Genomic DNA, 17,064 nt, shown 5'->3' on the forward strand with positions numbered 1-17,064 from the left:
ATTCTTTGCAAACCTCTGGCTAAAGGCATCTTTTAATAGGACCTGTGTGATTAACCTGGAACAGTCCCTGCCAGCTTCTCCTGTGCCAAAACATCACATAGCTTGACCTCAGTGTGTGTGGTGGGAGATTCATGTGTCCAGGGAAGGGTGGTGGAGCTGTTGAAGGGTCTGGAGCAAAAGCTTGATGTGGAGCAGCTGGGGGGGCTCAGCCTGGAGAAAAGGAGGCTCAGGGGGCACCTTCTCACTCTACAACTCCCTGGCAGGAAGGTGCAGCCAGGTGAGGCTCAGGTCTGCTCCCAGGGAACAAGGGACCAGAGGAAGTGGCCTCATGTTGCAGCAGGAGGGGTTTAGATTGGATACTGGGGAAAAGTTCTTCACTGAAAGGGTGGTCAGGCATTGGAAGGTGCTGCCCAGGGCAGTGGTAGAGTCACATCCCTAAAAGGGTTCAGAAGGTGTCTGTGTGCTTAGGGACATGGCCCAATGGTGGAACCTGCACTGGTAGGGTAGTGGTTGGATTTGATGACCTTAGAGGTCTTTTCCTGATATCCAGCCTGAACTTCCCCTGGCTCAGCTCCCTGCCCTTTCCCTGAGTCCTGTCACTGATCATGACAGTGAAGAGATGAGTGTCTGCCCCTCTGCTTGCCCCTGGGACCATGTTAAAGACCACAGTGAAGTCTCCCCTCAGGCTTGCCAGGCTGAACAAAATGACCTGAGCCACTCCTTGTAAGGGAGACCCTGCAGACCCTTTCCCATCCTTGTGGTCCCTTTTTGGAAACTCTCTATCAGTTTGATGTCTTTTTTTTTTATTATTATTTTTAATTGTGGTGCCCAAAACTGCACACAGGACTCAAGTTGAGGCTGCAACAGTGCAAAGCAGAGTGGAACAATCCCTTCCATTGACCAGCTGACAATGCTGCTTTATTTTATTTGTTTTATTAGTTTCTCTTCTTTACCCACTTGCTGTCAAGTGAAGTGTGCACTGTCTTTGCTTAGCAGGGTGGAGGGGCTGAGTCCTGGGATTCCTCCTCCCTCTTGTTTTCCATCTCAGTCTGAGGAAAGGTCCAGCTGTAGCTCTTGCTACTTGGCTGCATCCCTGCCCTGTCAGATGATTAAGGGAGTGGTTCCTGTGGGCACTTGATTCACCAAGTTGCACAGTGAACACGGTCTGGTTGCCTGTCCTTCCTCATTTCAGTTAAAGAAATTATTCCAGATGATCTGTCTGAATCCCTCCATGTCCTGTTTTCCCCAGGAAGATGGCTTTGAATGCTAAACCTGACTAAAAAAAAACCCCAACAACAAAACCAAACTTGGTACTTCTGCAAACAAACAAATAAATCTATGAAATATATTGTGTGTAGGAGTGGGGGGAAGGTGGGGCTCTGCACATAACAGATTCTGGTATTTGCTGCAATCCCTGAGAAACAGCAAACAACTCCACAACTCGTTCTAGGTGATGGCTCATACCTCCTCCTGTGTGTAGCTGGTCTGCTGCCAGTGCTGCAGTGGCACCTGACAGTGACATATTTGTCTGTCTGCTTTGGAAGTCTGTCCCTCTGTCCTCTGAGCATCTTTAAATCTGTATTTTGTTTCCCTCTCTTCCCTATTTCTGTCTGCTCTCTCACTTTTCCCAGCACCCCATCAGGCCACTGCTTTGGCTTTGAGGGGAAATGCAGCATAAAATCCTGCCTGAGGCAGGCATGGTTGGAACTGAATGATCTTTAAGGGCCCTTCCAACCCAAACCATTCTCTGATAAAATGCAGTGTCTCCACTGAATCCATCCATTGGGAATGTAATAACAGGTACAGCTCCCCTAAGGTGCTGAAAGAGCATATATGGAGGCATAGGTAAAAGAAACACCAGGTGCCAAAAACAGTATGAGAGGGGTTACAGGAACCAGTGGCTGGATATAGAAAATTTCCCCAGGGAATGCCAGTTGAATTGTCTACTAGCTAATATGCAGTTAAAACAAGGAAATGAAGGTAGACTGTTCTTGCTTTTTGCATAAATTAGAAGCATCAGGTAAAATCCAATAGTGTAACTATTTCTGATCTAGATCTTTCACTGTATAATACTGCAGAGATACTGAACTACTGATTTTTAAAGCTTCTCAAAGGACAGTATAGTCAAAGGTAATCTTATTAGCAGAAAAAGATATTTTGGGGAAAATCTCTTTTCAAATGCAGACCTGCAAGGCATTGTCAAAAAGCATAGCAGTGCTTCAGTATTCTGCTTCCCTTTAGTAATCCCTAAGGAGAGAATTTACCCATTGGTAAATGTGAATTACTCCTGGTCTCAGAATAAATCTCATTCCAGAGTTTCATTGCTGTTCAAGTTTTTCTAGAAATGGTGTTCTGTTCTTCTCACTGCCCTTTACTGAAACTGCAACATCCACACAGATAGCTATGGTGCATGTATCTCTGTTGCTAAAATATAAATTTTTATCCTATGTGACAGGACTCTTGCCAGCTGTCCAAATTGTGCTGTAGACTCATTGGAGTCTATTTTGGTGGTCCACTTGGATCAGGTAAAGCAGGTTGTTTAGGACTCTGTCTAGTCAGGTTTTGAATATTTCCATGGTTGGAGGGGACTCCATAACCTCCTGACAGTTTAAAAAATCATAAAAATTATCCCAAAAACAAGTGGTTCAGTGTGCCACATCCACAACACCTTTTGAATGCTTCCAGGGAGGGTGCACTGATGTTATAGCCTCTGCTGCCCTTGTGGCTGAGTGACTTTTTGTAAGGCTGGAAGCTACAGCAGAACTTGCTGAGAGCTGCTGGGCATAAAATTAAATTCACTGTGATCACAGGTATTTAAGTTGTTCATAGGGCTGCACAGAGAGCAAATACATGCCAGAGACAGCAAGGAAAAAATCAACTTTTTTTGCCATGCTATTCCTTGACAAACAAGAATATTTGGACCGTGTAATATATGATAATTTTGGAGAATTCTTTCATTGGAAGAAGTGTACATACATTTGTTGGGATGGGGAGGGATGCTCAACACCTTGAGCATCCTTTGTGTGTGACTGAGACTTTAAAAGAGAGCCTTTAACTCTCTTCTGGGGGTGCTGCTGAGAACATGCAGGTGGTAAGGATGGGGACCTGGAATGGAAAAGGCCTTGGGCAGAGGAGATGCTTTTACCTTGTGGCAGGGGCTGAGAGTGCCAGCAGTGCTTCAGACACCGTATGGAAGGACAGACTTGGTGTCTGAAGTCACCTTTCACAGCCTGCTGTGCAGATTGTGACTTCCCAAAGGCCTCCTGAGGGGATGTGCCTCAAATGGAACATCACTTGTGTGCCTCTGAGCTGAGTCTGAGCTCTGCTGCACTGGGAGCCCTTGCTGGGGCTGCTTGGAGCCTGGGGATGTTTACCAGGCCTGACAGAGCCATGACCTTCTGTGAGGACACGAGCTGCATGCTGCTCTGGGTTCCAGTGGCAAGCCAGGCTTTGCTTCAAATAACCAGGGGATCTGAAGGGGCAGGGAATGCAGATCCCACTTTTTGTAGGATGCCTTCCACGTTGCAGCAGGAGGAGCGCTTGCATGCTGGTGTAATTATTAAGTGTGAACAAAAACAGTGTAGCTTGTTTTAGATCATGAAAAGCAAAAGCTCTATCTGTGGAGAAACCTGTCCTGGCCCAGCAGGAGCTGGCACCTTTTCCTCCTGCACTGCTTCCCAAGCCTGCTCAGGGCGTGGCAGGGCAAAACTGGGCAGAACCCAAACGTGTTTTCTGTGCCCACATACAGGTACCAAGCTGTCCCTGGGGGCTCCCCTAACAGCAGGAGGACAAAGAGCTTGGATACACCTCTGTCCTTGCCCTTCCAAACCTCACACTAGTGACCCTTCTGCATCAATGCTTTTGGGAGCAGTGGAGCTGGAGGTGAGGGTTTGGGATTGGGAGCTGTCAGTGGGATGAGGGCAGGGAGCTGTGGAGCATCCTCTCTGCCAGAGGGTATCTTGGCTGGCTTTTTGGCTGGCCCACGTTGTCCCTCTGTCTCAACTCTGTTCTTAGAAGAACAAGAACACCTTCAGGGGTTGTGCACTGGCAGCTGCCAGGTCACAGCCCTGTTGCCTGTGCCTCAGGAGACTGTCCTTACCATTTCCCAGGCTCTTTCATTGGACACCAGTAGTGCACAATTTACAAGTGGCACTATGTAATTTTAAAAAAACGGCTCCAAGCCACACCCAGTATTCTGATTTTGGATGTAGTCTGTCTTCCTTCATGTACTCATCCCACAGCTGTAGGCATATGCTCATTCTTGCTGTTATACAAGTGAGGCTAAAATTAAAACATCTGTTATTATTTAACTTCAGTTTGCCAAAATACTATGTTTTGAGCAGCAACAATTTTACTGTTATGTATCACTGGGGTTTTGGAATTATAATTAATGTTACATGTTATTTCTTAATGTTTCATAGCCCAGGTGGAGCTTTGCAGGGGGGAGTAAATGCCTAGTGCTGAGGGACCCTCCTCTGTCCATGTGGCATTGCACAGGTTTATTGAATATTTTTGTTTATGACCAAATTCTCCATGTAATGTAGTTTCCTGGAACTGTCAAACCCTCTTGGTTGTGGAGCCAAAATTAAATAGTGGGATCTTGAGGCAGGGAAGCCTGTAGTGTTACAGCTTTAACTCAGTCCAGCTTCTTTCTGAATGCCTAGGAAGGATAGAATGGGGATTTCTAAGGTAGGATTTATAGATATATTTGTTGTAAGGAGTTCTTTATGAAAAATAGTCATGTATATATATATATGTCTATATATCTATATATTCAATTTTTATTTTTAGCTTGAGTCCTTTACCAAAAAAACTTCAAGATTCCTGAAATTAAGGAAGCCATGCTCAAAAATCTGCTTCTCTGTCATGAAAGCAAGATCCTGAGGATTGCCAGGAGTAGTACCAAATGCTTGATGTAGGCAGCAAAAAGCTGCTGTGGTTTTTTTTAACCTGTTTGTATTTGGCATGTCTTGTACTGCACAGATCAGAGGGAAGAAAGAAAAGAACACCTTCTCACTAGAAGGAATAATTGGCAAGTTTACAGGATGGAAATTACCCATAATGTAATGGGGTTTGTTCACCTTTCCTCCATGCACAGGGTTTCAAAGGCACGTGGTGTTAAATTACCTGTGCAGTGGGCTGAAGAGGGGGATTCAAACCTTTCTGATTTCACAGGAAAATAATTAAAATGGAGCTGTGCTTTGGCTTGATCTCAGAGCTGCTTCTAGCTAAATAAAAATAAAAGGCAACCTTGGGGACAGTCTGTGCTGTTAATTAACCAGCTAAATTCTGCCTTCAGTGTCCTCCAGTGGGTTTCCAGTGGTTTTGGCACTCAGCATTGCAACTGGAAGCTGCCAAACACAACTTTGCACCTTCAAACAGCTGAACAGCCTTCTGAGGGCGGGCTGGGCTCTGGAAATTGGAGTGTCTGGGGAGCCAAGGGATGGAAAAGGGCAGGAACTGGCTGCTGGCAGAGGAGGGATGCAGCTCCTTTCCCTCAGGCACCCTCTGGTTATCTGTGGCCACCTTCCCCTGGCCAGCAGCAAGGTTGGGTTCCTGCCAGGAAAACAGCTTTTGTGTTTCCTTAAATACTCCACTACTGTTCTGGGGAAAAAAACACCAACCCAAACCTGAATTGCTGTTATTACTAGAGTTAGCCAGGTCAGCTGGCTGAATTGGGCCTTTTTATTTTCATTAACAAATGCTGCCAGGTGATGTTTTTCCAGTGAAGTCATGAGTGTGTTTCCAGATGAGGGGCAGATCTTCCCAGCACTGCCATGGCTGAAATCTGGAGCAGCTGTGGTGTCCTGTGCAGGCAGCTTTCTGGAGATCATTGGGGTGGGATAATAATTCCATCATCATCATAATAATACATGTGTAATAATTGACTATAATTGATCCTTTTTTCCTCTGAAACCACAGAAGTGTGGGTTGATTGGGGTGGATGTAACTCAGAGTTGGTTACTGGACCATGCATTTGTTGTTTCAGCATCTGCTTTGATACCACAACAATCATGGTTTTAGTAAGTGCTTTTTGGGAATTCATTTTTCTGGGAAATGAGGCTGTGGAAACTCCAGTTTCACTCTCCCTGTTTTAAAAACTCAAAACATGGTGGTTATTGTTAGTTTTATGGAAAGGTCCCCTTAGACTCAGCAGGTTTATTCTGCTCTTAAGAAATTACTGAAGGGTGCTTTTGTTTAAATCATCCTAAAGGATCTGTGATTTCACAGAAGTAATCCTTAGTAAGTTCTTTTCATAATTGTATTGAATTCCTTTCTTCTCTTTCTTTTGGGAGGAAGAAGGGGGTACTTTTTCTTCCCCAGACTTAAGAATAAGCTAAAGTGAATGGCATGATCTTTGGGGAGCTTGTTACTCTGTTGGAATTCTGGTATTCCCATCACATTTTAGGAGAAAAGCTGGCTAAAGTCAATTTAGTTTTAAACATGTGAGATGAGATATAATTTTATAGCACTTAAAACAGATTTTCCATAAAAATATTTGTGATGGTACTTTATATTGGGTATCAGTGTTCAACAGCTGCTTTCCAAACACTGAATTTGGAAAATAGTAGGTACTAGTCTTTTTTATAAGCTGCTAGTGACCAGCTGCTACCTAGAGCTGCCCTGGTTATATTTCAGAAATTCCTTTTTATGAGGGTGGTGAGGCCCTGGCACAGGTTGCCCAGAGGAGCTGTGGCTGCCCTGTCCCTGGGAGGTTTCAAGGCCAGGCTGGATGGGGCTGGGAACAGCCTGGAATAGTGGAAAGTGTCCCTGCCTTCAGGGGGGTTTGAAATGGGGTGAGCTTTGAGGTCCTTTCCAGTCCATACCATTTTGTGATCCTGTGCTGATGATCTGATCTACTTACTTGTTTCTTGTTTTTTAACTTACAGCAAGGCAGATTTGGTTTGTTTGGCTAGAAGTTGGGATGCAGGATCTGCCTGCAGCCTGCCTGCTGTGCCAGCAAGTTCAAAAGCATCAAGGGTTGAACAGAATCTGTTATGCAGGAGCCAGGCTCCATCTCATGTCTCTTCTCTTCTAGGCTTGGAAGAAAAAACAGTTCTGTCAAAAAAAGAGAAGATGAAGCTGAGGAAGGAAAGATGGCTGCAGAGTGAGTATTCCTGTGACAGGGCATCAGAGAGCATGGTTCTGATGGATGTCTGGGTTTGGGTGACAGTGCTGGAAGAAGCTGAACACTTCTCAGAAATTTTCGTCCCTGGTTAAAAGTTTCAGGTATTGTTTCTCAGTGTTCAGCACCAAGACTTAGTCATTGCCCCAGGTCTACTTTTGATTTTTTACCATGTGTAATATATGTGACTACTTAAACCCTTTGTTCATCCAGAGGGGCACTGTGCCCATGTAAGTTTAGCATATTTTCCTATCTTTTAAAACTGTAATACAGATGTGAGTAGCTGTCTGGTGGAGCTGCTCTTCACCCAGGAGCTGTGGGGGTGGCAGGACAGGCTGGAGCTGAGCTCCATGCTGCCCCCAGCTCATCCCAAACTCTGTGGTGCCCTCACAATGGGCTGTCCTGCCCCCTCAGTAAGGGAGAACTCTGGACACTGCTGGTTGTGTTCCTGCTCTTTCCCACATGCTACAGGTCACTGAACCCATTTACCAGACAGTCTGGCCTTTCTGGAGGCAGTGAAATATGAGCTAAACAAACCCAGCCCATGGCAGAAATGCTGCTCTTTCCTATTTTTGCTTTGAGTGTCTTGGCACAGTAGAGGACTGTGCTGGCCTACCAGTGTAGCAGAGGGATTCCTTGTGTCACCTGAAGCTGTTCTTGGGACAGCCTTTCCTCCTAACACCTTCTTGCCCAGCAGAGTTGGGTGCAAACTGTATTTGGGGCAGAGGGATGTGGCTTTCTGCTGCATCAAATGCCCTCTGTGCCTGAGCTCTGAGCCCAAGTTCATTAACCTTTGATTTCACCAGTTGCACTGAAGGTGTGTCTGCCTCTTCTTAGATAAAAGAGTGTGAAGGAAACCTTCAAACAACCAGCCAACAGCTTCTGAGTGCCTTGACATCTTGCTTGGACAAAAAACATAAATGGCTGTGCTAGTCAAGGTCAGCTGCTTTAGAAAAGCCCAGGAGCAGGATCCCTACATGGTTTTAACCCAGCTCCCCTTGATGCCTTTGTAGCATCAGTCTTTCCCAAGATCATGTGTGCTGTTTTGGCCCTGTGTGGCCTCTTTCCCTTTCTTTTGGCTCTGAAATGACTAAGATGGGGGAATACAAGTGAAATGCAGAGGCTTTGCTTTGAGGAGAACACCAAAACAGTGAACTCCAGGCCAAATTATCTGTCTTAGGAGATACTAGATGTTAAAAGTGCTTTACAGGCACAGAAAAACCTAAAAACTCTGCTAGTTTTTTTTGTAGAGAAAGGGCTTTTTGTCCCCCAGAAGAGAACACAGCTTGGACAGCTGAAATTATCACTGCATCTCTGTTTTCCTAAATCTTGAGTTTGTTGTTTCTTCTTGTCCCCTGGCTGCTTTTGTGACACTGGATACCAAGACCCTGGGAACCAAAAATCAGCCCAGTAGTGCAAAAGCAAAACTTTCTTCCATTCCAATAAGTAATCTTAGGAGAGACTAGAGAGGGGAAAGAACTTATGTAATGCTTCAGACATTAGAAGTATGCACATTTAAAAATACATATATTGCATGGCTCCTCAGATGAACAAGACTTCATAGGAAAAGAATTTGGGATGTTTGTGCAGAATCAGGTGTCTGAAAATTTTAAGCACATACTGTTTATGAAAGCACTGAAGTAGTCAGCTTCATAAAGCCAGACCAAAAAAAGAAGTAATGCAGAACAGAAAGCTGTGTTCTTGGCAGGGATTGCTGTGAGGAGAAGTGTTTCCAATCCTGATTTGTCACAAACATCCATGTACAGCAGAGCTGTAGTTTATGAAAAACTGTCGCTCTTTGACTCAGTTGGAGAGCAGGCAAGGCAAAGGTATTAAAGGAGCCAGCCACTGAATTTGAGTTCTGCCCCCTTGACTGTGGGAGCAGGATTAGACCCAGGATTGTGGTGTGTAAGTGGGACTGGCTGCTTTTGTGCTCCCACCAAAAATACTTCTGGCTTCTGTGGCTATGCTGCCTTGGGAGCTGTTGGCCTCCCTGTGTCACCAGCTCAGCCCCATGGCTTCAGGCACACCATAGTGTCCACACAAGGGGTTTGTAGCTCAGCACTGAGAGACATCCTTGTGGGTCAGGCTTGTAGCAGTGCTGGGCTTTTGTGGGCTGTCCCAAAGGACAGGTTCTGCTGGCATTCACCCTGGAAGCTGCTGGCTTTGGGAAGCGTGGGCAGCTGTGGGATGTGCTGCTACATCAGGGAGCCTGTGGCTTTTAATGCCCACCTTCTAAGGCAAAGAAGGAGACAGATGTAACATCTGTGAAGTTTTCTGTGCCCACTCCCTTGTCAGAGCTGCTGCTGGGAGACCAGGAAACCTGGTCCTGAGAAAAGCCATCTGCATCTGCCACTTGGTGCAGTGCTTTTCCAAGGGTCCAGTTTATCCAGCATCTGACTGCTTGCACTCTGCAATGAGTCATGAAGGTGGAACCTGCACTGGCTTCAAGTTAAGTAAACAACTGACATTAAGTCCATCTTTGCTGCCTGTACTAGGAGGCTGTTGTTTGGTCCCAGAAGAAATGCAGAGAGGGGGCTGTGCCTGCTTAAGGCCAGATGTGGAGCTGACTGTCTTTGAGTTGTCCCTTCCCCTCTTGTTCCCCAATTCCATGTGAGGTCAGTGTGCTTTTTGCAACACCAGGACTCCTGTGCCCTTGTGATGTGAGCAATGAACACTGTAAGGGATGGAAACAAACAAAATCTGAGAATTTCACTTCCCATTGCAATGTCAGAAGGAATGTGTGTAGTTTGCAAGCAAATACATCAATGGAGGGAATGACCTAGCTGCATTTTGTTCATTTTTCCCTGGTTTAAATCACTTTTGGCCTGTTGAAAATGATAAAACAATGCATGAATTTCATATCTCAAGGGTTATCTCCTGCAGGTGTTTCCCTTTCTTCCATTAATGCCTTGTTTCTGATGCAGAAATAGAAAGTGTAAAGATGGCCAAGCAAAAGCAGAAAGCTGAAGCAAAGCGGAAAGCAACACCTGTGGTGGGAGACATGCAGCCCTTGATGGAAGCCCTGCCTGAGCTCTCTTACCTGACCACAGGTGGCAGGGGAAGGAAGCCTCTCAAAAGGTATGTGCCAATTAGAGATGGGCTGTGTATTTCCCTTCTTCCTGCAGGGTGGAATGTCCTTCAGCCCAGCCTGTAGCTACAAGCTATGGTCAGGAGAGCAGGGTCTCAACTCTACTCTAACCCTTTTCATGCTTCACTTGGCACAAGCAAAAAGGATGAAATGTGTCTTCTGAACCTGCATCCAGGAGCATCCAGATGTCTTGGGAGTTGCAGGAGTGGCACGTAGGTGTCCTCACTGTAACACTGCTGAGCTCTCCTGATAACCTCATCCTGTGGTATTGCAGCCTGACATTCCATCCTCCCAGACCTCCATCCAGGCTTTATCCTGAGGCACTTCAAGCCCTTTGATCAGTGCCCTTTGTGCTCTGGCCAAAATTTTTGTTGTCTTGTAGTGTGACTTTGGCCAAGAAGCACGGCTGAGTTGGCTGTTCCCTGTGCACTGTCAGCTCTCTCTCTTCCAAAAGTCTCTCCTTTTAGAAGTCCAAGTTGGCACAGTGGAGGTGGGAGTTTGACATGGGCTGATGTCACCTGCATTGCCTGTGACCTGCTAACCCCAAACCAGCTCTCCTTGGTAATGGCATGGAGAAGCTACAGGCTCTTCTTCCCCTTGCTGGCTTCTGGCTTCCTGAATGTCTGTATAGAAGAAGTGTTTGAAATAATCAGAGGAGGCTTTTGTAGGATTTGAATCATTACAGAAAGGAAGGGTAATACTCTGGTGATTTGTCAGCAGTATTAATAAAAGATTAGATTCTCCAGGAATTTGATCTCCTGCAGGGTAAAAGCGCATTACAGGGAGGTTTTTATTCTGTTTTATAATGAATGAAGGCAATGAAGTGTAATGAAGCTGAGCTGCTAACAGGGTCCAAGTGAACAGGCAGCATGCTGGTGGTTTTGAGGGGAAATCCAGTGGGCAATGTACTCTAGAAGAACTGGCCTTTAGGCTTTGTCACCCTCTGCACAGCTGCTCACCTCTGAAGGGACTGCCATGGCTTGGTGGCACACACAGATTTGGCAAGCTCTGCTCTGGTGACCAAGGGCTGCCATCCGGCTTGAGAAAGAATTTTCCTGAGCTTCTGTGAGCATTCCAGGCAAACTAGGACCAGAACTTGTTCCTGTGCTGAACTGTTAGAAATGAGGAGAGGAAAATGAGCAGGAACTGATTGAATAGAAACAGGGGATGGAGATAAGTGATGTGAATGACTGGGAGGCAAGGGGAGTAAGAAGAAAGGAAGAATGGGGAAAAAAGGCAAAATAAGAGGATGGAGGGTAGCATGCTAGAGAAGGAAATAGGAAGAGGAGGTCAGTGTAACAAGAGACTAGATCCTGCTGTCTTGAAGAGAAGGTGAGAAATTGTTGTGTTTCCTGACCTTTGGGGCAGATCAGGTGGGGGTGGCCATAACTCCAGCACCCACCAGTATGGGATATTCCTCCTTGATCCCTGCTCCAACAGAGAGGTGGGATACAGGCCTTCTTTCTCGCCCTTGGCCTGTGTTCTGGGGCTCTGCTTCAAGGTGAACTGGGGAGGAGCTACCCCACAGAGGCAGAGCCTCTTTCTCCTGTTAATTTTCTTATTTGTGTAATCCTGAAAAATGGAAATTTCTTCTCCTTTCCTTAATGTCCAGTTCTACCAGCAACTCCCCTTGTGCAGCACAAGTCCCAAAAGCAATCTCTGTGCTTCCTGTGTGTCCCTTGCTGGGGCTTGGTGCTGGCTTTGTGGTAAATCTCTGCTGCTGCTTGGCATCGGCCATCACGAGGGATGGTGTTAAACCTCTGGTCTCCTTGGACTTTGCCCAGAAATAAGGAATGAATAGAGAGATGGCAGATATCTATCTGCTGCACACAGTGCACCACCCTGCATTACAGCATGTTATATCTCAGTGATCCCACTACAGGAACCAAAGCAGGGCTGGCACCTCCTCCTCTTGCTGAGCATCCCTGTAAGGGATGGCTTTAGAGGCTGGGTGTCAGCAGGGAACATGAGCTCTGCAGAGGTGACATGTGTAATGGGGAGGGGAGCTTCCATGGAATCTTTTCTCTAAGCAACAGGATCAGTTTGACCTGGAGGTCAGTGATCAGCAGAAAGTGATCTGGGCATGGACAGCTAATAACCAGTTCTGGCACTGAGTGATCTGGTTTTCCTGTAATGCCTCCTGCCCTGTCAGCCTCGGGTGGAAATTTGCATTTCCCTGCAATGCCTGGCTATGGAAATATATGCCTTTTAGGACAATTTCCATGCAGGGCAATTAATTACCTGTTCTTTCTGGAAAGGCAGATGCAGAATCCCTGGACTCTTTCCATCTCCACAGCCATTGCTAAATTAATGCTCTAACACTCACTTGTTTTGTTTCTTCTCTCCACAGCCCCATAAAAACAAAGGCAGAACCAGCCGACTTCTGTCTGATGAAACAAGCTCAAAAACATCAGCTCCTGTAAGTTCCCAGTTGTCAGTGTCCAGTTCCTGCTGAGCCTCATGGAATGGTTGAGACTGCAAGGGACCCATGGGGTTCATCTGGTTCAACCCTTGTGCTTAAGCAGGGTCAGCTAGAACTGGCTGCTCAAGACCCAATTCCACATGGCTTTTGAATATCAACAAGGATGGAGAACTTAAATGTGTCCAAGTGACTCCTGGACTTATTCTGGCAGCTCCTTATTCCCTATCTGTTAGATAGTTTATACTGCCATCAAGAATTTTCCCCCACCACAGCTCTCCTGGGGCTGGGCTCTGTGATCTGACAGTGTTTGCTTTCTTGTTTCCTGGATTTCTGTCAGTTTTGAGCCTTCAGCTTCAAACTGAGGCTGAACAGTCAGGCTGCAGATCCAGCACTGCTCTCCATGAATACCTTCTCTGTCAGAAATAGGCCAGTATTGGTGCTGGGATGCCTTTCTTGCTCAGTTCTGCCTTGCTTTACTTTTTGGTGGTCTGGCAAGTCTCTGCTTCTTGGGAGGGAAAAAACTTGGAGGAAGGTTTTGAGGTTTTGTTCCCAAGGTATTAGTTTGGGTGAGAGGATCCCTAAGCCTCACCCTATTACCCCAACCCAAGCTTCAGGAGCATTGGCTCCTCTCTTTCTCTGGCAGGAGCATTGAAGGAAAAGGTTGTGCTTGGGAGGGAAGCAGCTGAGTGCTACCAAGTGTTTGTCTGGCAAGGCTGTGGAGAGCCTGTCAGTCTGAGGGAGATAAGGATGGTGTAGTGGATGTGGCTGTGTGAAAACTCACAAGGCTTTTTGGTTTTGATTTTTTTTTTTTTTATACTTCTGCTCTGTTCTTGTCCCTCCCTGCTTGCTTGCTTTTTAAGACAAGGCCATTTCCCCAGGAAGCAGCTGTGACCAGGCATGCAGAAGGAATTCTGTCATGCTCTTCCCATGGTGTTCAGCTAGTGTTGCATGTGGGATTACCAAGGCTCAATGTTCAGCAATAAAGAGTCAGTAGATGAGCTCTCTAAAGAGAAATTTGATTTTGTGCTGTTGCAATCTGAAGTCATCTTCATTCCTGGTGGTTCACCAGATTCACAGTCTCTTGTTTCTGGTTTACTAGGGAAAAGCTTTAAAAAAAACACATTCCCATGTGATGCTGGACACTATTGTGATTGTTTGTGTCTCTGTGGCACGAGATCAAAGTCTCTGGCTCCCATGAAGCTGGCAGCAATTTGAGCTTTGCCCTTGGCTAAATTAGGTTTATTCTTGCACTGTCTTTCTCTGAGATTTACATCCAGGATCCCTCTGTCTCAACAGAAATCTGCTGCTGTGTGAGCTGGTCGTTATCTGCTCAGTTCCTTTCACACGAGTCACTCAGAGCTGGTGTGTTGTTTTTCTCTCCTCAGGGACCAGGAAGTGGCTCGGTTTCACGAGGTTATCAGCGATCCCCAGTACAGAGCCAACCCCCTCCTGGCCATCAGCGAGCACCTCTCCAAGAGGCTGAGGCAGGGGGGAGAAGGGGAACCCCTTTAGAGCTTCAGCTGGGCCCAGACATGCATGGACTGTGGAGGGAGCACATCCTGGCACAATGTCCCAGCCTTTCTGGTGCTTGGAAGCAGTTCAGCAGATGATGAAAACCACCAGCCCTGCTTTCTGTCTGCAGGAATAATGCAGCTCTCTCCTGACAGGGGCAGCTGCTCCTTGACAGGCAGTCTGCACAGAGCAGGGTGTTCTGTGGGATTCTTGTGCAGGCATTGATTCCTGCAAAGTGTCTTCATACTTCTGCTCTTCTTGTGAGCGGGTATGATTTCTGAAATTGTGCCAAATGGCCATGTATCTGTTTTCTGTCATTCCCCCCACCTCTTCCTGACAACTCTGAGAAGAGGTTCTTGCTTGCTCTGTTGGGATGGCTCAGGACCCCAAGCCCTGGAGCCCAGGAGGCTTTTGGAGTTTGTCACAACCAGTGCTGCTGTACATAGAAACTGTTTTCTGTAAGAAATTTAGCTTTGGAATAAAGATACTTTCATACAGCACTGAGTTTGTCTGGCTCTTGTTTTGGTAAATAGGAATTGAAATACGAGTTTAGTTCCTTCTCTAGAAAAATGACTTAAAATAATTGTTCTTTGCATGTGTACAGTGAATCAGGAGATTGCTACAGGCAATGAGAAATGAATGCAGATCATGTCTAACTCGCTGCCTTGCCTTCCTCCTGCCCTGGGAGCATGTGCTTCCTGTGAGTGATGCCCATCCCTTTTGGCCTTTGTGCCCTGTTTGGCCTGCCCTGTAGGAAGCATCCCAAAACATGTCCAGCCTGCAGGCTGTGAACTTCAGCCAGTTGTTTTTGGGATTGGGAACCTCTGAGCAGTCTTCTCCTTTACCAAATACCAATGTTCACAAAACTCCAGTAATTTTCACGGGGGACAACTGAAGGCAGGGCCATTCCCTGTTAGAGATGATCCTGATTTGACACCCAAAAATATGAGTGCTGTCTTTTGAGCCATGAAAAAGGTTTACTGATGCTTCTTAACCTTGGGGAAGCAGCCTGCTGCAGTTGACTCTGACTCAAGTTGGTGCTTGAAGCCAGCTTCAATGGAGGTGGCTGGCACCTTGATCCTACTCGTCTTGCCTCAGTAGTAATGCTGCTGCTGTTCTCTGTCTAGGCTGGCACTGTTGAACAAAGGCTTTGTCTGATGCCTCTTGGCTCTGGCAGTGTTGCTGACTCTGCCTGTTAGAGAAATGCCACTCCTCACAGAGCAGTGGCATTTCTGCCACTCTGTGCCTCTGCTGGCAGAGGCCATGGAGAGATGCTGACTGTATCCCATCCTCCATTCTGTTGCTTTCAGGCTGGCCAGCCCCAGGTGCAGCTATTCTCGTGCTGAAAGGGAGAGAAGGTGGGAGATGAAGGCAGCAAAGTCATCTAAGAATAGAGATTGTTTAGCCTGGAAGAGAGAAAGCTCTGGGGAGACTGAGCCCTCCCACTCCCAGTGCCTATAGGGGCTTCAAAGAGGGCAGGAGAGGGCCTGTGGGCAAGGGAGAATGGCTCTGCACTGCCAGAGGGCTGGGTTAGATGGAATATTGGGAAGAAGTGAGGGTGCTGAGGCCCTGGCACAAGGTGCCTAGAGAAGCTGTGGCTGCCCCATCCCTGGAAGTGTTTAAGGTCAGTTTGGACAGAGCTTGGAGCAACCTGGTCTGGGGGAAAGTGTTCCTTCCCATGGCAGGGTGTTGGAACTGGATGACATTTAAGGTTCTTTCCAGCCCATACCATTGTCTAATTCTCTCATTCTATGATTCTAAGTATAAAAGAAGATGGAAAACTGGAAACAACGAGATAAGAAAAGGAACAATAAAAGCAACAATGTTAATAACAGGAAAGTACAAAATTCATGTGCAAAAAAGCTCACCCAGACCCTGAGACAGTGAATGATGGCAGACAATGCTGCTATGTTTCTCTTTGACTGCAAGCCAGAGAGTCCCTACTGCCAACCCTGATAATGACATGAGTGGTATGGAAAAATCCCAGGGTCCTAGTCAAAACTTGGATATGCCTCTGCAATACCAGCTTCAAGCATTTTGGAGCCCCCAAAGGATCACTATCATGAAGGGCTCTGTGTCTGTAGGTCTTTCTGGGGTGGCACCACTGTAGGTGCATGTGAATTTCCCAGCAATTTTAGGTGGCTACAGCCAGAGCTGGTCAGTGGAAATTTGCACACCAGCAGTGGAGTTGTCCAACACTTTTTCCTTGCTCAGCATGCTAGCTGGGTCCCGTTCTTTCCCTTCAAACCTCTGGGAACCAACAGAGCTGAAGCCTAATTATCTGGGGAGTGAAGGGGTGACAGATCTGGTAGAGATGTTGAGCAGGGTGACCTCCCCCCCTTTTTTACTGTCCCCTTATGGAGGTGTTGAGCCAGTGACCCCCCTGAGTAGCTCCTGTAGCCAGGCTGGTGTCCCTTGATCTGCATGCACAGCATCACTGTGTAACACATTCCCCTTCCTTCACCTCGGATCCCACTCTGTGGCTGTGTGTGTGCAGCTCTGAGCCCGCTGTTTGGAATTGTTGGTCCCCCAGGAATTCAGCAGCAGTTAAACATGTGAGTGTTTAGAGCTCCAGTTCACAGCCTGTTGCTGCAGGCTTCTCCTGCCCCCGCCATCCCAGCAGTTGAGCAAAGGACTTAAAATCTGCCAGGAAACAGGCGTCTGAGACACAGAGTCGCCTTCGCAGTTGGCATGTTTTCAGGATGATAAAAGCTTTCACGCCTTTTTTCTTTTTCTTTTCTTTTTTTAGATAGCAGGGTGGGAAAAAAATAGCTTCCAAGCTGTAAGGAGTAGTTGTGCCAGAGGGGTGGGTGGGGGCCCAACCCTGCAGCTCCAGATTTGGCAAGAAGTGAGTAAGCAGTGAATGCACCTCAACTTGGCTCTGGAGAAATTTGGGGCTGCGTTTTTGAGCTG

General features: G+C 46.7%; 1 protein-coding gene across 1 annotated transcript in view; it reads left to right on the plus strand.

Moving 5' to 3' along the window:
• The window catches only part of SLX9 (SLX9 ribosome biogenesis factor), a 37,004-nt gene extending 22,353 nt beyond the window's left edge, over positions 1 to 14,651 (plus strand). Inside the window, exons 3-6 of the mRNA XM_079310466.1 lie at positions 7,040 to 7,108; positions 10,054 to 10,207; positions 12,568 to 12,636; positions 14,025 to 14,651. Coding sequence (XP_079166592.1) covers positions 7,040 to 7,108; positions 10,054 to 10,207; positions 12,568 to 12,636; positions 14,025 to 14,151 — 419 coding nt within the window. The 3' untranslated portion in view covers positions 14,152 to 14,651. The remainder of the gene's footprint in view (positions 1 to 7,039; positions 7,109 to 10,053; positions 10,208 to 12,567; positions 12,637 to 14,024) is intronic.
• The last annotated feature ends 2,413 nt before the right edge of the window (positions 14,652 to 17,064 follow it).

Source organism: Erithacus rubecula, assembly GCF_903797595.1.
Source record: "Erithacus rubecula genome assembly, chromosome: 8".
NCBI classification, from domain to species: Eukaryota; Metazoa; Chordata; class Aves; order Passeriformes; family Muscicapidae; genus Erithacus; species Erithacus rubecula.